General features: G+C 45.4%; 1 protein-coding gene across 2 annotated transcripts in view; it reads right to left on the reverse strand.

Moving 5' to 3' along the window:
* GABRA3 (gamma-aminobutyric acid type A receptor subunit alpha3) overlaps positions 1 to 26,624 on the reverse strand; it is a 258,307-nt gene that overhangs the window by 63,552 nt on the left and 168,131 nt on the right. For both annotated transcript variants that reach the window (XM_068249708.1, XM_068249709.1), the window contains exons 4-5: positions 18,251 to 18,318; positions 3,895 to 4,115 (exon numbers count right to left, since the gene is read on the reverse strand). In XM_068249708.1, the coding sequence (XP_068105809.1) occupies positions 3,895 to 4,115; positions 18,251 to 18,318 (289 nt within the window). The remainder of the gene's footprint in view (positions 1 to 3,894; positions 4,116 to 18,250; positions 18,319 to 26,624) is intronic.

A 26,624-nucleotide genomic window follows, 5' to 3' on the forward strand; every position in this document is an offset into this window, starting at 1 on the left:
CCCCACGGGACGAGTAACTAAGTCCTTGCATTTCCCCATATCTTCTTGCAGGGGCGTAGCTACTACATCCCTCCCGCCATGCACCCTCGCTCGCCCCCCCACACACACACACGCTCCCACACTCGTTACCCCTGCCAATCGTTAGCCGGGAGATAAATGAATGGAAACACAGTTCCCATTCATTGATCTAAGTTCCCGTGTGAATGAACACCGCCATCAATGAGATGGTGCCCTCATTCACAAATTACATCTACAAACATTTTTTTTAGACTAAAAGACTTTTATTTTTCATTTAATTAGGTAAACCCTTACCTACAACACTCCCCAATAGTTACCCCAAATTTTTTGTGTAAAAAAAATATATATACATATATATATATATATATATATATATATATATATATATATACATACAATTAAAAACAATACATAAATAGTTACCTTAGGGACTGAACTTTTTTAATATGTATGTCAAGAGGGTGTTACTTTTTAAATTATGGGCTTGTAATAAGTGATGGACGTAAAACTGAAAAAATGCACCTTTAATTCCAAATAAAATATTGGTGCCATACATTGTACTAGGGATCATTTTTAAATGTTGCAATAACCGGGACAAATGGGCAAATACAATATGAGGGTTTTAATTACTGTAGCATGTATTATTTTAAAACTATGATGGCCAAAAACTGAGAATAATGATTCTTTTAAATTTTTTTCTTATTTTTCCTGTTATAATGCAGTTAGAATAAAAGAATTCTTAGCAAAAAGTAACCCCCAAAGACAGCCTAATTGGATGTGAAAAAAACAAGATATTGATTGTTTTGTTGTGATAAATAGTAATACAATTATAGGCGAATGAATGGAAGGCACGCTGACAGGTGAAAATTGCCTTGGTTTTTTTAAGATGATTCACCTTGGAGGTGAAGTGGGTAAAGTGGTCCTGAACTCAGAACTCCTCTCTGCTCTAAAAGATACAGAACAGCATAATAACCTTTAAAACAAAAAACATGTATTTGTTACAGCTGATGCAAATCCTATATAATAAAACCCCTGTGTCTCTGCGTCCTGTCTCTGTGTGTGTGTGTCCGCTTCCAGGCTTGACAGTTTGCTGTCTGTGAATTCCCTCAATGCATTGTGGGAAATAACAGCTTCTTCCAACTGCCAAGCAAGCAACATCTCCCTGTGTGCATATACTGCAGACAGCGGTGGAGGACGGGCGAGCGGGACACATCTGTGCTCGTGTTGCCTTTAATCATTTTAGCCATAGACCCTGAACAAACATGCAGCAGATCAGGTGTTTCTAACATTTTTGTCAAATCTGACAAAATTAGCTATATGCTTGTTTTTGGTGTTGTTCAGACACTACTGAAGCCAAATAGCTCAGCAATGCTTCCAGGTAACCAGTATTATTTAAAAGTAAATTAATATGGCAGCCTCCATATACTTCTCGCTTTAGGCTCCCTTTAAGACTAGGGGGTCTGTGACCGTTAGTTTAGGTTATCTGTCAGTGTTTGTTGTAATTACTCCATTCTGATTTACTTACTGGTGATCATATATTACTCAATGAATGGCTTTGATATCTGGCAGATTGGATCATAATAATTGAAAACTGAAAGAGATCAATGGCGGAACGTGGGTGCCTGATCATAATTGTGATCACTTTTCAGATGAAGTTGATCGAAAGGATCGATCCTGCTGGAAAGGATCTTGCTGGAAAAATCTGGCTCAAAAGTGCTTGGTTGGGTGTGCACGGTAGCATAGTTGTATTTTTTTTACAGATTAGCATTATTTCATTTACCAATGACAGGTGGACCCCCCCAGTCCCAGGTGAGTGTGGAAGCAGTCTAGCTCATATGTCCTCTGGTGTGCTCCTTCTGTGTTCTGTGTCTTTTCTACTTCAACATTGGGCATCTGTACCATGTGACCTTATGGCATATACGAGGTCATGCACATGGCGTCAGGTCACCGGGTACAGGCGCCATCTGCGGTGATAGAGAGGAGGCACGCCAGTGAATAGGTGAGCTTAAAGCAGACCTAAATCCAGGGCTTCCTCTCTGCTTTAAAGGGAAAGCAACACCATAATAACCATTACAGAAAAACATTTCTTTGTTACTGTGTACAGAACTCTTCAGAGATGCTGCAGATCTTTTACTTCGTGGTTTGCTGGAAGCACATAGAGGGTTAAACCTCTTTGGTTTACATATAGCCTCTGAACACTGCAGCACAGATCAAATGGAGCTGTCAGCTCAAATTACAGTTATTTATTACCAGTAGATAAGGAAGAATTATGGCCCATACTCACGAGGGACTTTTGTCGCCTCAACACACGGCGCGCGCGTGTTGCGGCGACAGGTCGCTCGTGAGTATGGGCCGCCGCACGCGCGCGCACCCCGAACTGTCGCCCGCCGCTCATGTCGCCATGCGATTGAAAGTTTCAATCGCATGGCGACAGTCGCCGCCGCACCTCCCCCGCAACTGTCGCTAGTCCGCGTGAGTACGCGGACTAGCGACAGCAACCTCCATTGTATCAAATGGAGCTTCCGGCGGGGGGAGGAGGAACGTCGGCGACAGCTTCCGCCTCGCCGCTGGTCCCTCTTCCGCATGTGTACGCGGAGGGACCTGGCGAGAAGCTGTCGCCGGCCTGTCGCCCACACGCTCACGTGTGCTGGCGACAGGCAACATTTGCAGCCCGTGAGTACGGGGCTTTAGCTAGCCTGTTATCTCTAAACAGAGCCATGACAAGGTCCTCCAGCACCCAAGGTGACACCAAAATGCGCCCCTCTATCCCTCCCACCCCAGCCGTCACACACTGATTGCTATTAGACTATGTGCCCCAGAGCCCCCCAACACCTTAATCTCTAGTTATCTGGCTTGCAGTCACTGTCATGTATCCTTTTTTTTTAATTCCTTCAGCTTCAAACACAATAGGGGAATGATAGCTGAGTTAGTTGTGCGCCCCCTCCTACACTGCGCCCTGAGGCTGGAGCCTCTCTTGCCTCTGCCTCGGCCCGGCCCTGTCTCTAAATACAAACAGGATGAGTTTTTCTGTGCTTTACTTGTCTCCTATGCACAAGTTCAGGTCCACTTTAAGCACAGCTTTCACACTCACCACAGGCCCAGTGAATACATATCACCACAGGCCCAGTGAATACATATTACTTGGGGGAGAATTGGGAGGCCTGCAGGTGGAAGCGGCTGCACAGATTTCCAATATATAGGTGCCTAAGTTAATATCAGTTATATAGGGGAAATTTGGGGGCTGGATGCGCCAGAAAAAATAGCGGACGCCAGTTTGTATAGCTTGCTACCATGTCTCCCGCTATTTTATCGAGTGCCTCCAACATCCACATTTCTGTGTATGACTTATTTTAACATGGATGTCTATGGGACATCCAAACTTCCTTGCCACTGGTATTTATTGTATATCAGCAGCGAAGATGTTATGGATAGCTGCAGGCTTGTGGTGGGGTAGTTGGTTTTGGACTGGGTGGGAGGTCGGCCTGGCATCACAGGACGGGGGAAGGGCAGAAATGGCCTTACCTGTATGTATAGCTGCAGAGCTGCAACAAGAGTGGATAAACAAACTGAAAAGTTAATTTCCAATAGTAATAGTGCAAATTCACATTTGCTGACATGATTGCTTTTAGGTTTTACTTTGTTCAATTTAAGCTTTAGTTGGGATTTAAAGTAAATCACAAAGAAAAACACATGTATCTACACCGTGATGGAAGGAGTCCTCTCCAGTTGATATGCCAAATTCAAGTCCCAGGCAGTGAAACATTTAATATTTAGGTAGTAACTGCCCTGGGACCAGTATGAGGCACTTAGCTGTCATCGAATGTCTTTTTTAACATGTAACATTAAGTTATATCCAAATTACCACAGAACAGTCACCTCATGGTGTACAGTAGGCTCCCATTGTATGTGAGTCTCAGAAGTTTGTTGGGTGTGGTCATATTGTGAGCAACTGACTTCTTTCCATTGTGGAAGAAGGTGTCTGGAGTCCAAATTTTGCTAGCAAGAAGATTATTTAAAGTCAGAGTTTTAAGCGGTCCTTCAAATTTTAATCTTTCATCCAGCCAGTTCTGTCTAAAGAAGACATCAATAGTGTATTCCTAGAAAAGGAAATAGTGAGATATTAGTACAAGGATCCAGCCACTAAGCAAATCATATTTGAAGTATTGGCTTTGTACTGTGAGCAGATTAGGAAGCAAGTATCACAAGCAGTGTAGCAGCATGACAGGTGAGTTACTGTGCATTGGAGGCAGAAGAGAAATATAGGAGAGGGGAATGTGAAATAGTGGTGATCAGTTATAATCCCACAGTGCAGGAATTAACAGGTATCGGTGAAAGTAGAGAAAAATGTGTCAAAGAGCAGTCATAGTTCAGTAAGCATCAGTTCAGTGACAATCAGGGCTGGCGCTATCATAGAGGCAAAGGGGGCAATTGCCCCAGGGCCCCAGAGCCTGTAGGGGCCCCCCAAGGGGTCTCCTCTCCAGGTATAGTAATCCCATATATGGCTGCACGGAATGAGGAAGCGAGGCGCCAGCAGTGAGAAAAAGTACAGAGGCTGGTGCTGCCTTGTGTCCTGCCTGGATTAGGTAAGACTCTGCTGTGTGTACCCTCTGAATTTGTAAGAGCAGGGGAATAGCAGGGGAATAATGAGGACCCCAACAATGCTTTTGGGGATATATCATAGACACCTAATGATTTTGTGTGGCCGGGAGGGTGGTGGGTTGGGTCCTGAGAGCCTGCTCAAGGGAGTGTTGCTAGGGGGGCACCCACGTTACTTTTGCACTGGGGCCACATTTCTACCTAGAACCGGCCATGGTGACAAAGGAATGGAATGGGAGATATCTAATGAAAGCTGAAAAGCAAGGTAGGGCAATAAGAGATTGTGAACCAACTATGGCAGTTTTGCAGTAACAGATATCAATGGTGGCTCAGCGTGACTGGAAAGCAGACAGCAATCAATAACAGTAGGAGAAAACTAAACAGAAGGTAGCAGTATCAGCTGAATGTAGGTGCAGCAGTATAGAAAATAATGAAGTGGTGATTACTGATGGTGGAGTATTATAGAATACAGAGTAACAGGAAGCAGGAATTAAATTAATTTGGTGTATAGAAGACACTCCAGTTATGTGGGCTACTTCTGAGATGAGATAATGATTTACTAGATACTACTCAGTACAATTATCCAACAACATGGCCTGACGTACCACTGCTATGCCGATGACACGCAGCTATACCTGTCCTTCAAGCCTGGTGGAACAGACCCTACTCCAAAAATAAATTCTTGCTTAGCTGAACTACAGGCATGGATGAATGATAACTGGTTAAAACTGAATGCTGACAAAACTGAGGTCCTTGTTGTCCAAAGCCAGCGCTTGCCATCAAAACAGCTCTATCCTAAATCAACACCAATCAGGATAGGGAATTCAGACATAAACAGCTCCAACCTTGTGCACAGCCTTGGTGTAACAATCGGTGTAACACAGAGAGAGGATCTGATTACCGGTGATCTGCAGTATCACAGGGAATACAGATATATACCAGATTATAGATGATCTGCAGTATCAACGATAATCAGATATATAAACTAACCTCTGGTCACCTGAGAAGTAAGAGTGTTTGGTGCAAACAGTAATATACAGAGGACTGGGCCTCAGAACAGTAAGGAGTCCTGCACAATTCCTTCTAGACTCTCTCGGGAGGAGGCAGGCTGAGAGAAGGAACGAGAGTGACACTCAAGGGGGGTGTCACTACCAGGACTGGGAACCGCCTCTAACAGTAAGGTCGGTTCTCGAGGTCGGACAAGCCAGGTCGTAACCACACGGACAGATAAGGTGCAGATTCAGAAGGCAGAGGCAGAGTCTAAAGTACAGGCAGGGTTCGGCAACAGGGTATCAGAGATATCGAGGTACAAAATCAGAAGCAGATGCAGAGTCTAAGAACGAGCCGGGGTTCGGCAACAGAGTATCAGAATTACGAGGTACAGGATCAGAGTTCAGGAGAATAGTCAGGCAGGCAGAAAGTCATAACAGATAATCATAATCAAACTAGTACTTTAAACTATCAACAGAATCTAACTAAGTGTAGGATTACAGCTCCAGCTGGTCCCGGCACACTTTAGGATCTGACTCAGGTCTGAGTGCTACCACTATGTGATCGCAACGCCAGACAACCAGCAACTGAACAGCCGGCAGTATATATACACAGCTACTCTCCAGCACCTCCCCAAGTGCTGGACCAATGAGAGGACTCTGAATTGTCAGCTGACCAGCTTGGTCAGCTGACCTACTTCTGGCTGCCATATAAGTTCTGCCTCTCTGCGCGCACGCGCGTCATTCTGAATCTTGGTGGACCACGAGTCCCAGCCACACCATCACCGCTCTGCGGTGTATCCGTGACAGGGCCATGCCCTTCACGGAAGCAGCCGCCTCACGCTGAGTGGAAGCGGCTGTTCTTCCGCGCTCCGCCATGCCCTTCACGGAAGCAGCCGCCTCACGCTGAGAAGAGGCGGCTGCTTCCCTGCGATTCCTCACAGTACCCCCCCCCCCCCCCCCCCCCCCCGAGGAGTGGACTCCAGACAGCTCCTTCTAGGCTTTTCTGGATGTAACGTGTGAAACTCCCTCTTCAAATCATCAGCATGCATGCGGCCCTCAGGTACCCACATTCTTTCCTCAATACCATACCCCTTCCAGTGCACTAGATATTGTACCGAGTTCTGCACTATGCGTGAGTCCAAAATTTTCTCTACTTCAAACTCAGGTTGACTATCCACCATGACAGGAGGAGGAGGAGTGGGACCCACATGGACTGCTGGTTTGAGCAGGGATACGTGAAATGACCTTACCCCACGCATGCTGGCGGGAAGAATAACGGTATAAGTAACGTTGTTGATCTTTTTCGCTACCGGGAACGGACCCACAAACCTGGGACCAAGCTTGTCTGAGGGTTGTCTCAGGGTCAAGTGACGTGTGGACACCCAAACCAAGTCTCCTGGCTGGAACCTCCACTCCAAAGAACGTCTCTTGTCAGCTTGACCCTTTTGACTCCGAAATGCCTTTTCCGAATTATTTTTCACGGTCCACCAAGTGTCCTTAAATGACCTCTGCCAGGCCTCCAGAGCTGGAAACGGAGTGGAGGCCACTGGCAATGGGGAGAACTTGGGCGATTTCCCTGTCACTATCTGGAATGGGGAAAATCCAGAAGAAGAACTCTTCAAATTATTTTGTGCGAATTCTGCGAAGGGCAGAAATTTTACCCAGTCATTCTGTGCCTCTGCAACGTAACATCTTAAAAACTGTTCCAACGATTGATTGACCCGTTCAGTCTGCCCATTTGTCTGTGGGTGGTAGCCTGACGAGAAAGACAGCTTCATGCCCATTTGGTGGCAAAATGCCCTCCAGAATTTAGAGATGAATTGGACTCCCCGATCTGACACTATGTTTTCCGGAATGCCATGCAGCCGGAAAATGTGGACGATGAATAAGTCGGCCAATTCCTGGGCCGAGGGGAGTCCTTTCAAGGGCATGAAATGGGCCATCTTGCTGAAGCGGTCGACTACCACCCAGATGACTAACATGCCTTCAGACCTGGGGAGCTCACCCACAAAATCCATGGACAAATGGGTCCATGGTTCATTCGGGGCGGGCAAAGGCTGCAAAGTACCGACAGGTGCCAGCCGGGAGGGTTTACTTTTAGCACATATTGCACATTCCCTAACAAACTTCTTGCAATCTGCTGACAGGGAAGGCCACCAGGCACACCTGGCCACAAGATCTTGTGTTCTGGCTGCTCCGGGATGTCCAGCATTCTTGTGCGCATGAAACATCTCTAAGACCTGGAGACGGAAGGGCAGAGGAATGAACATAACCCCTTCAGGCTTCCCTTCTGGGATGTCCTGCTGAAAGGGACTTAAAGTCTCCTTCCAGTCTTCCCAAGTCTCAGTTGCAGCCAGCACTAATTTCCGCGGAAAAATATTCTCAGGGACGGAGGGCTGTGCTGTCTCTGACTCAAAGCACCTGGACAACGCATCTGCCTTAATATTCTTGCTCCCGGGAGTATACGTAATAATAAACCTGAATCGAGAGAAAAACACAGACCATCGAGTCTGACAGGGACTCAACTTCTTAGCCCCCTCGATGTATTCCAGGTTCTTGTGGTCAGTGTAAACTGTGATCATATGTTCTGCTCCCTCTAACCAATGTCGCCACTCTTCAAAAGCCAATTTAATGGCCAGGAGTTCCCTGTTGCCTATATCGTAGTTTCTCTCTGCTGGAGAGAACCTACGAGAAAAGTAGGCACATGGGTGCATCCGACCCTGCAAGCCTGACCGCTGAGACAGCACAGCCCCCACCCCGACCTCCGAAGCGTCCACTTCAACAATGAAAGGGAATGAGGTATCCACGTGTCTGAGGATTGGTGCAGAGCAGAAGAGATCTTTCAGGGTGGAGAATGCCTGAAGAGCTTCAGGAGACCAATGAATGGTATCTGCCCCTTTTTTGGTGAGACTGGTGAGGGGTGCAATGACAGTGGAGTACCCTTTAATGAACCCTCTGTAATAATTTGCGAAGCCCAAAAACCGCTGCAGCGACTTCAACCCAACCGGCTGAGGCCATTCCAGAACCGCGGAAACCTTGGCAGGGTCCATGGACAGGCCTGAGGTGGAGATAATGTATCCCAGAAAGGTGACAGAGGTTACTTCGAAGATACATTTCTCAAGTTTGGCGTACAGTGAGTTCCGTCTCAGTTTATCCAATACAAATTTTACATGCGATCTGTGCTCAGAGAGGTTGTTGGAGAAAATAAGTATATCATCTAGATATACAAGAACGAATCTCCCCAACACCTCCCTGAAGACCTCATTGATGAGTTCTTGGAAAACGGCTGGGGCATTACATAACCCGAAGGGCATCACCAGGTATTCGTAATGCCCGTCGGGTGTATTAAAGGCCGTTTTCCACTCATCGCCCTTTCTTATACGTATCAGGTTGTATGCACCCCGTAAGTCTAATTTCGAAAAGACTTTAGCATTGGTGACCTGTGTGAATAAGTCATCTATCAGGGGCAGCGAATAGCGATTCTTCACCGTAATCTTATTCAGGCCCCGGTAATCAATGCAGGGCCGCAGGCCTCCGTCTTTTTTCTTAACAAAAAAGAAACCTGCCCCAGCAGGCGACCGGGATGAGCGAATGAAACCCTTGGCCAAATTTTCACAGATGTATTCCTGCATGGCCACTTTTTCGGGCCCAGATAAATTGTACAAATGGCCCCGGGGGGGCATACAACCTGAACGGAGATCGATGGGACAGTCGAAAGGGCGATGTGGGAGTAACTTGTCTGCTGCCTTGGGACAAAATACGTCAGAGTACTCTGAATACTGCTCTGGAACCCCCTCCACCTGAATCCTGGTTTGGCCCAAAGTCACCTTCCCTAAACATTGCTGAAAACAATGATTTGACCAGGAAATTAATTGGCCGGTGGCCCAATCAATGTGCGGAGAGTGAAGGCATAGCCATGGCATACCAAGAATAATGGTGGACGTGGACATGTGTAACACAAAAAACTGTAATTTCTCCCGGTGCAAAACCCCCACAGTGATTCCTACCTCTGGTGTCTGGGACAACGGATGATTCCTCTGCAGAGGAGAATCATCCACTGCCGTAACCTGAACAGGTGGTTCCACTGCTGTGAGCAGAATTCCCAATCTCTTAGAAAACTCAATGTTCATAAAATTAGCCGCGGAACCTGAATCAATAAAGGCTTCCGTGGCCTCGGTCTTATCCTCCCATGTAACAGTACAGGGAAAAAGCAACCGTTTTTCTTCTAGGGGTATGAGACGGGCGCCTAGGGTGTTACCCCCTACAACTCCTAGGCGGTAGCGTTTCCCGGTTTATTAGGGCAGTTTCGTACCCTATGCCCCCCTTCCGCGCAATACAGACATAGTTGTTCAGTCATTCTCCGTCTTCGCTCCACCTGGGTCAGTTTGGACCGACCGATCTGCATCGGCTCGGGTGGAGGCAAGACCGGAGAAGACGAGACAGACGGAGATGAAGTTACTAGGGGTGCCGCGTAAGATGTCACCCTGACACGATGACTGCCCTTAGTCTGTCTCTGATGGCGTAGTCTACGGTCGATTTGAATGGCCGATGAGATGGCCTCATCGACTGTTTTGGGCTCGGGCTGACTCAACATCAAGTCGGAGACCTCATCCGACAACCCAGACAGAAAGCAATCCAACAGGCCATAGATGTCCCACCTGGCCATGACTGACCACCTTCTAAATTCAGCCGCATAATCTTCAACCGGACCTTTGCCTTGCCGCAAAAGCTTGAGCTTCCGCTCAGAGGTCGCGGCAAGGTCTGGGTTGTCATAAATTACTGCCATGGCTTTGAAAAATTCCTCTACAGAGGTAAGGGCTGTGTCCTCAGTGGGCAAACTGTACGCCCATGTCTGAGAATCGCCTGACAATAGGGTCTTAATAAATGTGACCCTCTGGGTCTCCGTTCCTAAAGACTGGGGTCTCAGCTCAAAATAGGGCAACACTCTACTCCTAAAATTTCGGAAGTCAGATCTGTGGCCAGAAAACCTTTCAGGTACCGGCATACGTATGTCAGAGCTCGAAGGGGATCGCACATGATCCACTGATGTCTGGAGGGTTTGTACAGACCCTGATAGGGCATCGATAAGGGTTCTGTGGGTGCCCAGTACTTGATTGATGTTGTCCACCGAAGCGGCAAGTACACCCAAATGATCAGTGTGTGCGTCCATTTAGTATTTTTTTGGGTCTGGCGTTCTGTAACGATCGGTGTAACACAGAGAGAGGATCTGATTACCGGTGATCTGCAGTATCACAGGGAATACAGATATATACCAGATTATAGATGATCTGCAGTATCACCGATAATCATATATATAAACTAACCTCTGGTCACCTGAGAAGTAAGAGTGTTTGGTGCAAACAGTAATATACAGAGGACTGGGCACAATTCCTTCTAGACTCTCTCGGAAGGAGTCAGGCTGAGAGAAGGAACGAGAGTGACACTCAAGGGGGAGTGTCACTACCAGGACTGGGAACCACCTCTAACAGTAAGGTCGGTTCTCGAGGTCAGACAAGCCAGGTCGTAACCACACGGACAGATAAGGTGCAGATTCAGAAGGCAGAGGCGGAGTCTAATGTACAGGCAGGGTTCGGCAACAGGGTATCAGAGATATCGAGGTACAAAATCAGAAGGCAGATGCGGAGTCTAAGAACGAGCTGGGGTTCGGCAACAGAGTATCAGAATTACGAGGTACAGGATCAGAGTTCAGGAGAATAGTCAGGCAGGCAGAAAGTCATAACAGATAATCACAATCAAACTAGTACTTTAAACTATCAACAGAATCTAAGTGTAGGATTACAGCTCCAGCTGGTCCCGGCACACTTTAGGATCTGACTCAGGTCTGAGTGCTACCACTATGTGATCGCAACGCCAGACAACCAGCAACTGAACAGCCGGCAGTATATATACACAGCTACTCTCCAGCACCTCCCCAAGTACTGGACCAATGAGAGGACTCTGAATTGTCAGCTGACCAGCTTTGTCAGCTGACCTACTTCTGGCTGCCATATAAGTTCTGCCTCTCTCCGCGCACGCGCGTCATTCTGAATCTTGGTGGAACACGAGTCCCAGCCACACCATCACCGCTCTGCGGTGTATCCGTGACAGGGCCATGCGCGCTCAGCGTCAGACGCGGCGGTTTCTCCGTGTTCCGCCATGCCCTTCACGGAAGCAGCCGCCTCACGCTGAGTGGAGGCGGCTGTTCTTCCGCGCTCCGCCATGCCCTTCACGGAAGCAGCCGCCTCACGCTGAGAAGAGGCGGCTGCTTCCCTGCGATTCCTCACACTCGGTGTGCTAATCGATGAGGAATTGAGTTTCAGAAACCAAATTTAGGCCGTAGTCAAATCTTCCTACTTCCATCTGAAGAACATTGCAAAAATTAAACATCTGATTCCCCCAGAGGATCTTCCAACCCTAGTTAATGCCTTCACTACTGCAATGCCCTTTATGCAGGCCTCCCCAAAAAGGACCTGCTCCACCTACAGTTAGTGCAGAATGCTGCTGCCAGATTGCTAACAAATCAGCCTCGCCACTGTCACATTACACCGATCCTTCGCTCACTGCACTGGCTACCAGTAGAATGGAGAATACGCTTCAAGATCGGACTGCTGACATTCAAATCACTGCACAATTTGGGCCCTGGATACATGAAGGACTTGCTGAAGCTGCACTACACCTCTCGCAACCTCAGATCAGCAGGATCTATAAACTTGGTCACTCCCAGAGTGGACCTCAAAACCTTTGCAGACAGAGTTTTCTGTCATGCTGCCCCTACTCTTTGGAACTCCCTATCACACTCAGTAAAGACAGCCCCATCCCTGGAGTTATTCAAATCAAGATTGAAAAGCCACCTGTTTAGCCTGGCATTTCCAGACTTGTAGAATTCTTCCTCTGTTCCACGACTTACCAATCAACCAATTATTTGTCTGAGCCATGCTTATGCGCTTTGAGTCCTACGGGAGAAAAGCGCTTTACAAAATGTTATTTGTTATTGTTGTTGTTGTACTAGATGAAAAGGAGGTATTGGGAAGAGATAATTGATCAAAATTGTAAATAGGAGAGCAGCAGTAGAGAAACAGAGAGCAAAACGAAGCACAATGAGCCACAAAAGATAGCTACAGATGAGAAAGGGAGGAGAGGAAGAGATACCAGCAATACATGTACCAAATCTGCAGCTTGTAGAAAGATGCCTGAAGGTACTAGGAACAAATAAAATGGAGCTGCAGTGAGTTGTGTGGCAGCATAAAAGAAAGAAGGATGTACAAGGGAGGTAGAAGAAGTCTAAGAGAGGGATCACACTTATGTCTGTGGGAAACACAGGTGATTCCTTGCAAGCAATTTTCAGAACAATATTTGCATTTGTCTGCAACTGAATGCAGGCATGTTTGTTATTTTAGGCAGCCAGAAATCACATGCGTTGTGCATGGTGTAAACGCTATACACAATCGTAGAGGTGTCTTGAAAATGCAGCAGGCTAATAGGGATGTATTAGTTGCCTTTTTACGTTCGATTTCACATAACAGCAAATTTTAAGTGTGATCCCTGCCTAATACTTCACTATTTCAGAACAGTAGAGGACGCCAAACAATGTAAGTGGACAGGCAAACCTAGTCTTCATTTTTAAAACATATTGCTATTACGTATCAAAGGTTTCCAAACCTCACCTTGGTCATATTAGATTGTAAACAAACACAAGAAAACTAGACTGTGGTATAGACAAGCACAAACACTGGGATTAACCAATCCCTATTGGCCCCAAAATGTACATCTATGTACTGAGTATGTGATTAGTCATGGCCTTGAGGTTTCATACACTGAGTGAGCAAGTGCACCTGAACGAAAATCACACAGGGCGCAGACTATCCCTCAAGATGATGGTATAGCTTGAGATGATCATACCATCATAGAAAAATGACTGGACACAGTACTACGTTTAGGGGCCACCAGGGATTGGTTAATCCCAGTGTTTGTTCATATCAGATTGTAGAAAGGACTGCCAAAAGGTTAGTAAAATAGCAGGTGTGCAAATGCAGTTGTCTGTACACACCCAATGGAGAAATTCTTCAAATCATTCCCAGCTGTTCTGTCATTATTCAAGATAATTTGTTGCTGTGTGTGTGCTTGCTAAAGAGCATAGTTTGTCTATAATAGTATTACATGGCCCTTGATTGGGAACATCTAATAAACACATGTCCGATTTGTTGAAGCTGTATCCCTAGTCATAACATAGGAGTTAAGTTACTGGTGCAAGTGCACAGCTAGCGGATCTGTGAGATACCTGTGGGTAAAGTAATTAAAACAGCATGATGTATTATTTCCTGTGCGCCTCCAAAACTTTTTTTTTCTGTCTTTACAAGTAACACTGAGTGACCAATATAAAATCACAAACAAGACCTGTACAAACCTTGTCTTTGGTTGCTATATGCATAATTGACATATCAGGATTTTTGCCTCATAGCCAGGACCGTAATTACCATAAGGCACTCTAGGCGCATGCCTATAGGTGCCTTATGTGGTGGAGGCGACAACCCTCCCTTCCTTCCTGAATGTCCCCTCTCTTAGCAGAGCAGGGCGATGTCACTCACCACCGGGCTCCAGTCTTGCAGCCACAGGCACGTTGTTAGGGGCAAAGATCCGAGGCTTAATCAGTGCCTCCTGTGAAAGTGAGAGTAGCATTGTGGGTGTTGTGGGTATTGCATCCTCTTCCCTTTTAGTCCCTGCACCGCACCAGCTGCAGCACAGATCAGCTGTGCACTCTGGCCACACACACTGCCATTTGCCACCTGGGAGGGATGGGCCTGAGGTAATGTAAGGGGATGACTTAGTTGTGTGTAGCCCCCCGATCGTGTGTAGCTCTGTCTCAGATTGTGTGTAGCCTGTTTTGTAAGGTAACTATGGCCATATATATAATTATGATAATTTTTGTTATTATTAAAGTAGAAGGGGCCTTATGCAAGATTTTGCTGAGCAGGCACACTCTTTGAATTACAACGCTGCTTGGTTCATGTACATTTAGCTCTTTATGTGATATAAGAAAATAAGGGCCGGGATTGGGTTTGTGGCCTGTGTTCAGGGGCAGCGCCTAGGGCACTAGAATCTCTGTGCCTACAAGCTCCTGAAGTGTATATTCGGTCCTGCTCATAGCTCACTCTGAGCACACTGGCTTTGTAAACTATCTAATGATACATGCAGACATCCATACGTAAAAGCAGTAGAAATGTTCAAAAGATTTCTCCACACACATCACATGGAATAAAACCAAATCCTTTTTATTGAACCATCATAAAATAGCAAAAATAGGGCAGCATGCAAGCTGACGCGTTTCTGACCCTACCGGGTCCTTAGTCGTAGAAAAAGCAGCTTAGTGACACATCTTCCGTAGTGCTGCACATAGAACAAAACAGATAGCAAGGAGCATAGATACATGAGGCATCAGGACATCCAGCAATACAAATACATACTGTACATTGTATGGAGGAGGTCCCTGCCCTTGCGAGCTTACAATCTAGAGGTTAGTTAGTGGGTTGGAGACATTAGGGAAGGAGACACAGGGGTTTGCAGAGGAATTGATTTTGAATATATACAGTGGTGTGAAAAACTATTTGCCCCCTTCCTGATTTCTTATTCTTTTGCATGTTTGTCACACTTAAAGGGATACTGTAGGGGGGTCGGGGGAAAATGAGCTGAACTTACCCGGGGCTTCTAATGGTCCCCCGCAGACATCCTGTGCCCGTGCAGCCACTCACCGATGCTCCGGTCCCGCCTCCGGTTCATTTCTGGAATTTCTGACTTTAAAGTCAGAAAACCACTGCGCCTGCGTTGCCGTGTCCTCGATCCCGCTGATGTCATCAAGAGCGCACAGCGCAGGCCCAGTATGGTCTGTGTCTGCGCAGTACACGCCTGGTGACATTAGCGGGAGCGAGGACACGGCAACGCAGGCGCAGTGGTTTTCTGACTTTAAAGTCAGAAATTCCAGAAGTGAACCAGAGGCGGGGCCGAAGCATTGGGGAGTGGCTGCGCCAACACAGGATGTCTGCGGGGGACTATTAGAAGCCCCGGGTAAGTTCAGCTCATTTTCCCCCGACCCCCCTACAGTATCCCTTTAAATGTTTCTGCTCATCAAAAACCGTTAACTATTAGTCAAAGATAACATAATTGAACACAAAATGCATTTTTAAATTATGTTTTTTATTATTTAGTGAGAAAAAAAACTCAAAACCTACATGGCCCTGTGTGAAAAAGAAATTGCCCCCTGAACCTAATAACTGGTTGTGCCACCCTTAGCAGCAATAACTGCAATCAAGCGTTTGCGATAACTTGCAAGGAGTCTTTTACAGCGCTCTGGAGGAATTTTGGCCCACTCATCTTTGCAGAATTGTTGTAATTCAGCTTTATTTGAGGGTTTTCTAGCATGAACCGCCTTTTTAAGGTCATGCCACAACATCTCAATAGGATTCAGGTCAGGACTTTGACTAGGCCACTCCAAAGTCTTCATTTTGTTTTTCTTCAGCCATTCAGAGGTGGATTTGCTGGTGTGTTTTGGGTCATTGTCCTGCTGCAGCACCCAAGATCGCTTCAGCTTGAGTTGACGAACAGATGGCCGGACATTCTCGTTCAGGATTTTTTGGTAGACAGTAGAATTCATGGTTCCATCTATCACAGCAAGCCTTCCAGGTCCTGAAGCAGCAAAACAACCCCAGACCATCACACTACCACCACCATATTTTACTGTTGGTATGATGTGCTTTTGCTGAAATGCTGTGTTACTTCTACGCCAGATGTAACGGGACACGCACCTTCTAAAAAGTTCAACTTTTGTCTCGTCGGTCCACAAGGTATTTTCCCAAAAGTCTTGCCAATTATTGAGATGTTTTTTTTTAGCAAAATTGAGACAAGCCTTAATGTTCTTTTTGCTTAAAAGTGGTTTGCGCCTTGGATATCTGCCATGCAGACCGTTTTTGCCCAGTCTCTTTCTTATGTTGGAGTCGTGAACAATTACCTTAATTGAGGCAAGTGAGGCCTGCAGTTCTTTAGATGTTGTCCTGGGGTCTTTTGTGGCCTCTCGGATGAGTTTTCTCTGCGCTATTGGGGTAATTTTGGTCGGCCAGCCACTCCTGGGAAGGTTCATCACTGTTCCATGTTTTTGCCATTTGTGGATAATGGCTCTCACTGTGGTTCGCTGGAGTCCCAAAGCTTTAGAAATGGCTTTATAACCTTTACCAGACTGATAGATCTCAATTACAGTACTTTTGTTCTCATTTGTTCCTGAATTTCTTTGGATCTTGGCATGATGTCTAGCTTTTGAGGTGCTTTTGGTCTACCTCTCTGTGTCAGATAGCTCCTATTTAAATGATATCTTGATTGAAACATGTGTGGCAGTAATCAGGCCTGGGGGTGACTACAGAAATTGAACTCAGGTGTGATAAACCACAGTTAACCTCCTTGGCGGTATGAAAAATACCGCCAGGAGGGAGCGCAGCAGTTTTTTTAAAAAAAATTTTTTTTTTAATCATGTAGCGAGCCGAGGGCTCGCTACATGATAGCCGCTGCTGAGCGGCATCCCCCCGCCCGCTTCGATCGCCTTCGGCGATCTCCGATCAGGAAATCCCGTTCATAGAACGGGATTTCCTGGAGGGCTTCCCCCGTCGCCATGGCGACGGGGCGGGATGACGTCACCGACGTCACTGACGTCGGGACGTCATTGGGAGTCCCGGGCCACCCCTCGGCGCTGCCTGGCACTGATTGGCCAGGCAGCGCTGGGGTCTGGGGGGGGGGGGGCCGCGCCGCAGCAGATAGCGGCGATCGGGCAGGGGCCGGCGGCGATCAGAGTGCTGGCGCAGCTAGCAAAGTGCTAGCTGCGTCCAGCAAAAAAAAAATTATGAAAATCGGCCCAGCAGGGCCTGAGCGGCACCCTCCGGCGGCTTACCCCGTGTCACACACGGGGTTACCGCCAGGGAGGTTAAGTTATTTTTTAACAAGGGGGGGCAATCACTTTTTCTCACAGGGCCATGTAGATTTGGAGGGTTTTTTTCTCACTAAATAATAAAAACCATCATTTAAAACTGCATTTTGTGTTCAATTATGTTATCTTTGACTAATAGTTGACGGTTTTTGATGAGCAGAAACATTTAAGTGTGACAAACATGCAAAAGAATAAGAAATCAGGAAGGGGGCAAATAGTTTTTCACACCACTGTATATATATCGAGTCCCAGCCAGGGCACTATCTGCAAAGAGTTTGTATGTTCTCTCCGTGTCTGCGTGGGTTTCCTCCGGGCACTCCGGTTTCCTCCCACATTCCAAAAACATACGGAGAAGTTAATTGGCTCCCCCTAAAAAAAAAAATTGGCCCTAGACTACAGTACTTATACTACATAATATAGACATATGGCAATGGTAGGGATTAGATTGTGAGCTCCTTTGAGGGACAGTTAGTGACAAGATATATATATATACACTGTACAGCGCTGCGTAATATGTCAGCGCTATATAAATACTAAAATATATATATATATATATATATATATATATATATATATATATATATATATATATTACACTTTCAGGCTTGTAAAAATAAAACAATCACATGCCTGTAGAAATTATATTCTCATAATTGAGACACATGACAAAAATGATACTTACCATGTCTGTGTCTGAAACTGGGCCAAAGCTGGTGACATATATTTCAGTCCTAACTTCTGTAACTGAATCTGAAAATAAAAACGTAATCACACATATAAACGAAAACCAAACAGAATACGTAAGAATAGATTATATGCCTGTCTCTGATTGAGCTCTCTGCAGAGGAAATGTATCTCATGTGCATCATAAACATTTGCAATTGTGTGTGTGAAACCTGACACCTGACAGACTTTTCATATAACTCTGCTTCAATATCACACTGTTCTTAGCGGGTCAGACTGCAGAGATTCATACCTTTGCAAATGAGACATTCCAAACGTAATTAAAATCTACACACAATGAATTAAAGCTTTTTCCTCTGATATTTAACAAGAAAAGTAGGAAAATGTTTACACAGTTACTTAGACATTATTTTTTACATTGTCATTTTAGAACACTTGGTTTGATAGTGTTTCTTAAAGCCTAAACTGAAGGGATGTGGATGTTTCCTTTTAAACAATACCAGTTGCTTGTCAGTCCTGCTGCTCTCTTTGGCTGCAGCAGTGGCTGAATCACACACCTGAAACAAGCATACAGCTAATCCATTCTGACTTCAGCCAGAGCATCTGATCTGCATGCTTGTTGAGGGACTGTGGCTAAAAGTATTAGAGACACAAGATCAGCAGGAGAGTCAGGCAACTGGTATTATTTTAAGGCCTCTTTCAGGGCTGGAACCCACAGGAGCGCTTTTGGCAGCGTTTTGGCAGCACTGCGATACGCTAGCAGTTTGCCAAAATGCTGGGCTAATGTTAATGGATGGGGCAACTTCCACAGGAGCGTTTGCGTTTCTCAGAAACGCAAACGCAGGACATGCAGCATTTTGGGAGCGTTAGCGCTTCAATGTAAAGTATTGAACCGCTAGCGGAAACGCTCAGCAAAACCTAAACTGAGCGGTTTTGCTAGCGTTTTGCGGTTCAGCACACTGTAACAAAATGAAAAATAATTCACAGGACCAATCAGGATAAAAACGCAAAACGCAAAACGCTAGGCACCCGCTGGGGAAAAAAATACAATGTTGCAAAACACGACCAAAAACGCGCATGAATCCGCTTGCAAACCGCTCAGACAAAACGCTAGCGGTTGCGTTTTGCGTTTGCGGTTTTCAGTGGGTTCCAGGCCTCACAGTGCGACGTTAAAGTAGCATGTTAGAAAATGTTCCAACGCAGACTAACGCACAGCAATGCAAAGTCTGTGCGACATTCACAGTGCACATGTTGCGTTGTGTGTAACGTGTAGCAATATTTATAAAGTTCTGCATGCTGTGCGTTTAGCAATACATTTGCTGCATTATGTGTGATGCACATGCTCAGTCATTTTTTTTTTAAATGTAACGCATGCGCTGTTTGCGTTCCATAGGTATGCAACGAAAACGGTGCACCAAGAGACACATAACGTAGTACAAAATAACATCCAATTTCATAACCTACATGCGCTGTGTTAGGGGCACGTTGTTGTGACTTTAACGTCACATCAAACGCACCGTCCCACTGTGAAAGAGGCCTAAAAGGAAAAATCCATATCCTTCTCAGTTTAGGTTCCCTTTAAGCAGCGCTGTTGTGGTTTCAACTACCATTTTTAGATGTGAAGCTTGTTCTAGTCAGCTGTGTTGTACTGTACTGCTGTACTGAAAAAAAATCGTACCTAAAGTGACATGATGAGATAGACATAGGTACAGATAGCACTAGTCCTACTAAGAAATTGTCTGACGTACCTTTCTGTTTTTCTGGGAACCAAGCATAAAAAAAAACATAGAGTTGTTATCTATGCAAATGTGCTTGTCAAACAGCCAGTCGAATAACGCCCAGTTTCTTGAAAATAAATAGAAGGCAAAACCCTATTTTCTAGCAAACAAAAGGCTGCTGATAACATTTTAGAGCTGGAAACTTCAAAGAGTCATTATTTTTGTTTGGTTTTGCAGCTCAACAGATTTTTACATCAGATTGTCACAGCTGCTGTTCAGAATGCAGTCTGAGGGCTGGAACCCACTAGAGCGATTTTGTGAGCATTTAGGGAGCGATTCAAAACGCTAGCGATTTCCCTAAATGCTCATCTAATGTTACTGGATAAGCCAAATTCCACTGGAGCGATTGCGATCACCAAAATCGCAAACGCAGAACATGCAGCATTTTTAGCATTTAGTGTTAGCGTTTCTGAAATGTAAAGTATATAAACGCTGGCATAATCGCTCATCAAAACCTACACAGATCGATTTTGCTAGCGTTTTGAAATGACTGCACACTGTAAAAAAATTAAAATTAATTGAAAGGACCAATCAAAATTAAAAACGCTAATCGCTACACATTCGCTGGCAAAACACTTTTTAAAATCGCTAACCAAATTGCCAGAAAACGCTCATGAAATTGCTTACAAAACGCTCATACAAAACGCTAGCGATTTCGATTAGCGATAGCAATTTGAAGTGAGTTCCAGGCCTTAGGGCAGTTGCATACCAAGCTTTTCAGATTGCCAGCGCTTAGAAAAATGATTGGCTACTGAAACCCTATGAAGGTATTCCCACAGCAGTTTTCACATATGCGCTGCATGTAGAATTTTTTGGAGCAATTCAGCTGTAATGAATGAGTGTTTTTCGCTCTGAAAATCGCTTCACAAAATCGCTTTCGCTAAGCGCAAGTGATTGCAATCCCGATTTTGGTGTGCACTAGACCTCAAATATGCAGCCCTTTAACCCCCCTTCCCCCTCCCAAAAAAAATGACACTCAGCTCTATGTTACTAATGTTCTATTTACCATTTGTAAAATACACACAATTCATTCTCTCATAAGTTTATTTTCACTTCAGCTTTTCGCTAAGGTATGCACCCATTAGCTCTGTGTAATAGAGATCAAAGGGCTCAATTCACAAAGTAGTTTTAGGGCTGGTTCACCCTGCAAGAGTTTTTTCTAAGCACTTGGGATTTTAAAAGCTCTTGCTAATGTAATGCTATGTGTGTGTTCTCACTTGAGCGGTGTGATTTTATTAAAATCACCCATAGCATTGCATTAGCAAGATTTTTAAATCACCAGCACTTAATTGCATTGTGAACCAGCCAGTTTAAAGAGACATTGTAACTGAAAAAAAAATCCAACCTGGGGGACACTTACCTTGGGAGAGGGATTTGAGGCTCACCCTGTCCTCCTGTGTCCTTCCGTTCCATTGCTGGCTCCCCTGAAACCACAGCCGACAGCCTGTGTCAGTTGTGGTGCAGGCGCAGTGGCGCCTGCAATATTTACCTCCCCCGGCTCCACCACAGGCACAGGGCAGAAATAGCCAAGCCCGATCGGGTCTGCTCTACTGTGCAGAAGAGCCGGGGAAGGTAATTATTTACCTCCACGTTGTTCAGGCTTTAACTGAGAGATGAAGGAGGACAGGGGAAGCCTTGTTAGGATCCAGAGGCTTCCCTCTCTGGGGCACTTACCTGGGGCTTCTATTGACCCCCTGCAGCTGTCATGTCTTACGCCGTCCTCCTACGATCCTCCGTTTCGGCCACCAGTCTAATCACGCGTCTAATTAGACTGTGGCTGCGCAGCATGGCCGCGCGTGGGTGCTCGCTCCCAAGCACATCATCGGGAGCTTACTGCGCAAGAGCAGTACAAGAAAACTTTGTACTGCGCCTGCGCAGTAAGCTCCCGATGACGCACACGGGAGCGAGCAGTATTCGTCTAGTTAAACAAATATTAGACTGGGACCGGCGGCGGGGAACCAGGGATTGTAGGAGGATGGCGCGGGACATGATAGCTGCAGGGGGCCGATGGAAGCCCCAGGTAAGTTTTGGGTTTTGTTTTTTTACCACCACCAGAGAACCCCTTTAATTATTCACAGGATCATAAATAACAGGATACTAATTTAACTAAATACAAATTTGCCGCAACAAGTTTTATAAAGTTATAAATATTTTGAATGAATGTACATTAATTTTGGTAAATTGTGTTAAAGTTGTGGTGTGCTTCAAACAAGGCTATAAACAAATTACACAGCATAAAAAAGTCCCAATACATTTAGAAAAGTGCATTACCCTGGAGTAAAAATGCAAAATACTGTAAATAACACAACAGAAAAATCAGGCAGCATTTAAATATAACCTTACTCAAAATGTGACCTAGTAACGTTCTACAAAAACTGCAGTGAATTTAAAAAAAACCTTCACAAATTTATGTACATGCCCTAGAGTAAGCATGGAAAATACTTAAAAGGACATTTGAGGTGAAAATAAACGAATGAGATAAACAATTGTATCTGTCCCCTCCTTCTAAAAATGACTTCTTGAGCTATCCCACGTTTGTATTTTATATTCAAACCTACTGTTTATGTTTCTACTGTTCCATGACCTCTTCTCAATGACACGCATTTAGGTATGCCAGAGCTAAAATCTATGAACTATTGACCCTTTTTATCTCTTTCCTGCTCTCAGAAGCCTTTTAATACCAGGAAATTGTTTTATGGCTGCAATTCCTCATCACTAAGGGTTATGCTACAGTCTGACCTAGTCCTGACCCAGACAGAAACTGTCACTTGCATACCTGATTTTTAACTATTTCAGACAGAGAAAGAGAAAAAGGAGCACAGCATAGTTATGTGTGTGTTTGGCACTGTACATACACATATCTATCTCATCATGTCACATGCATGTCACCTTGGATGTCCTTTAAAAAAGAAGGGCATAGAAACTACACAGAAATGGCTCCTGGTTGGGTTTTTCATTTTTTTTTTGGGGGGGGGGGAGGGGGATAGGAGCACATAAGCCTATATTATTTGGGCAGAAATTCTTGGTACATCTTGGTACAGCTAGGTTTCTTAGCACCAATATCTCTGAAAAAAATTACTAGTATACTAGTCAAACTGTTGTGGATGATAGTATTCGAAATAAGTAACATGCAGTTATAAGATTTTAAATACCGTAGATTACAATACCATCATGGTATTTTTTTTAATAAACACATGACATGAGTACATTGAGAAGGTATGATTGTGCCATTGTCTTGTTTGTCATTAATATTTACAACACACTTATTTTGCTCCTGTCAAGCAAAAAGCATAATTAAAAATAAAAAAAGACTCAAAGTAACATGAAAATATTTGCTGGCACCCTACCAAAAGTATTTGAAAAAATACACCAGTGAAAACAATCATCAACAATCATCATCAAGCTGCGCAGCTAAAGTTAATGAGAGGAGTGCAAGCTCAGCGCACGCCATGTTGCGGTAGTGCAGCATAGCGTGCACTGGTAACTTACGCGTGCTCCTTGTAACTCCTTGTGATCCCGGCACTTTGATTGGCTCAAAAGGCTGCCTGTCAAATCCTATAAAGCCAATGGACCCGACGGGGCTCAGGGCGGGACGAGTGAAGCACCCTTTAGTTACAAGGAGTGTGCGTAAGTTACCAGTACACCCTACACTGCACTACCCCAGCATAGCGCGTGTCTGTTTTAATGATGGAATGCAATGCACCACAGATGAGCAAAGTGTGAACCTATCTTAAAAAAAACTGCAGTCATTTTCAGAAATAGGTGCAGCACAAATTAATAAAAACTCTGGTGTAGGCTCAATGGACTTATACTATTCCATTCTCATCCAGAGCACCTGTTTAAAATGTGACTACAACAAAACTATATGGGTTTTGGAGGGCAAATGGTATAGAGGCAATAGGTGTGTCATGGTTGGTTACCTGTCCAGGCGAGGAGTCTGGTACGGACGGATGTCGGAAGGCGTTTGGGTGCATCTCATCGGGTCCCTGCGGCTGGGGGCCTGGCGTTGTGCACTTACGCACGTTGTGGGGCTTTAATGGTAGTGCCATAAAGCATTGTTGTGAGTGATTTTGCCCATGTGCACGTAAAGGGCAACTGTTTGTACATGCTTCAGTGACGTGCGTGATTGCCCAGTGTGCGTATGTGCGTAATTTTGCGTTTGTATCTGAGTAGCGTGTTACATCGTTAGCACCCAAACGCCCTAAGTCTGGTGCTGTAGTATTGCAGCTTGCTCTATGAGTGTGTTATGTTAGAATTTAAGTATGATATGCTTGAATTTGGAGGCCTCCGTCACTTTACCTAACTGGTTTTAGTAAAAGGACTCTTTAAGGAGAATTTCTCTTAGAGAGAAATAAAGACAGTTCTGATGTTCAGTAGAACATTGTGCTGTGACTCCCAAGGCTGTAGCAGAGATATTCAGTGTGTAGGCCAGACCAGCTGATGACAAACAACATAAACATGAGCCATTGTTATTAAAATATTCTCACAAGTACATTAACCTGCCTGGCGTTCTATTAAGATCGCCAGGCAGGCTGCGGGAGGGGTTTTTTTTAATAAAAAAAAAACTATTTCATGCAGCCAACTGAAAGTTGGCTGCATGAAAGCCCACTAGAGGGCGCTCCGGAGGCGTTCTTCCGATCGCCTCCGGCGCCCAGAATAAACAAGGAAGGCCGCAATGAGCGGCCTTCCTTGTTTTGCTTACATCGTCGCCATAGCGACGAGCGGAGTGACGTCATCGACGTCAGCCGACGTCCTGACGTCAGCCGCCTCCGATCCAGCCCTTAGCGCTGGCCGGAACTTTTTGTTCCGGCTACGCTGGGCTCAGGCGGCTGGGGGGACCCTCTTTCGCCGCTGCTCGCGGCGGATCGCCGCAGAGCGGCGGCGATCAGGCAGCACACGCGGCTGGCAAAGTGCCGGCTGCGTGTGCTGCTTTTTATTTCAGCCAAATCGGCCCAGCAGGGCCTGAGCGGCAGGCTCCGGCGGTACTGGACGAGCTGAGCTCGTCCAGACCGCCCAGCAGGTTAAACAATGTTCTCCTAAGAACAAGGGGACAGGTCCTTGGAAAATGGCATTTTCCAGTGCATGTGCAGTAAAGACTGTGCTTGTCATGCTATCACGTGTTCTTATCAGCCAATAGCAGGCGATAGATTATGGATCCATCCCTGCTGGATGATGTCACATTTAACTCTTTATAGGCTAGTATAAAACAGCCAACGGGCTCCAGAGAGCCACTTCTGACTTCTAACTTTCATTTCACTTTTACTTTTATTACTAACTTTCTGCAACTGCTGCTGTATATAGGCCTAAGTGCAAAGTATCATAGATTATAAGATACAGCCTGGTTATCATTCACAAGCATCAATGCTTAAGACAGACCGATTGCTTTGCTGAGGTAACATGTAACGAAGATAAGATTGCTGAACACATCTGTATATCTGTTTACTAAATAAACTCAGGAAACTTTGACGACGTCTAAGCAGTTCTATCTCCTGTGCTGTTGCTGTGATGAGTGTCAAGTTATCACACTTTCTGTGATATTGTGCCGAACAAAGGTGTAGTGTTGTTGCCTATAGCAACCAACAAATATTTATTACATGTTACTCCCATGCCTTGACTAGTTTCTGCCCTGATCTGATGTTACCGAACCTGGCTTATCTGACTTCCCGCTTTGATACCGACCTCTGCTACGTACGACTACCCGCTTTGCTGCTGACCTTCGCCTGTCTGACTACCCACTCTGTTGCCAAACCTGTGGTTGTCCAAGGATCCGCTTTGTTGCCATTTCCAGTCTGCCTGAGTTTCTGTTCTGCTGTGGAACCAGTATTCAAGTTTGTCTGATGCCTGAGTCATTGCAGTGACAGACTCAGCCTGTGGGAGTGCTACAGTTCCTATCTGGTCACACCTCTAGTTGCCACACCGCCAGTTCTGCAAACTATCCAACCCCGTGCCAACTGGAGGTCCCTGTATCCACTCCAGGGTTCCCAGTTGGAGTTGCTGCCCTCAGCACATCGGTCTCCAGCTATCAAGGTACTTTACAAGGTGTAAGGAGCTATACATGGGTATATGTGTCAACCTTAAAAGAAAAATGAAGCGGCTATAATATTTAAGCTGCAATCTATATTACCATTTTAAAAAATGCCATTTACCTGATTGCCATGCCAACTTTTGACTTTATTAATGCCTCAGTTACACATTCGCAACGGCAATGCAGCCATGGAATTCAGTCAGGTCACTACATCTGTATCTGTAGATGGCCAGAATGTAATAGAGCCAAGAATGCAGAATGACAGCCGGGCAAATAATATTTTAAGAGGCGATAGCAATGACCTCAGTATACAGGTTTTCTTCACCTGAGGAGCAGGTGATTAGACTCTACTGCAGCTAGCGGACACTTGAGGAGCAAGTGTTACAGACAGTGCTGCAAGGGCTGATCACCTAAGGAGTAGGTGACAGCTCTAGAGATTCCTCACTAAGGGCTAGGCCCACTAGCGAGGACAGGAAGGTCAGACTAGCATGGTAGGCAACGTACGGACAGATAAAGTACAAAGACAGAAGGCTGATTCAAGGTTAGGTACAGGCAGGGTCGGCAACAGA

The sequence above is a fragment of the Hyperolius riggenbachi genome, chromosome 8, assembly GCF_040937935.1.
Source record: "Hyperolius riggenbachi isolate aHypRig1 chromosome 8, aHypRig1.pri, whole genome shotgun sequence".
Classification (NCBI taxonomy): Eukaryota; Metazoa; Chordata; class Amphibia; order Anura; family Hyperoliidae; genus Hyperolius; species Hyperolius riggenbachi.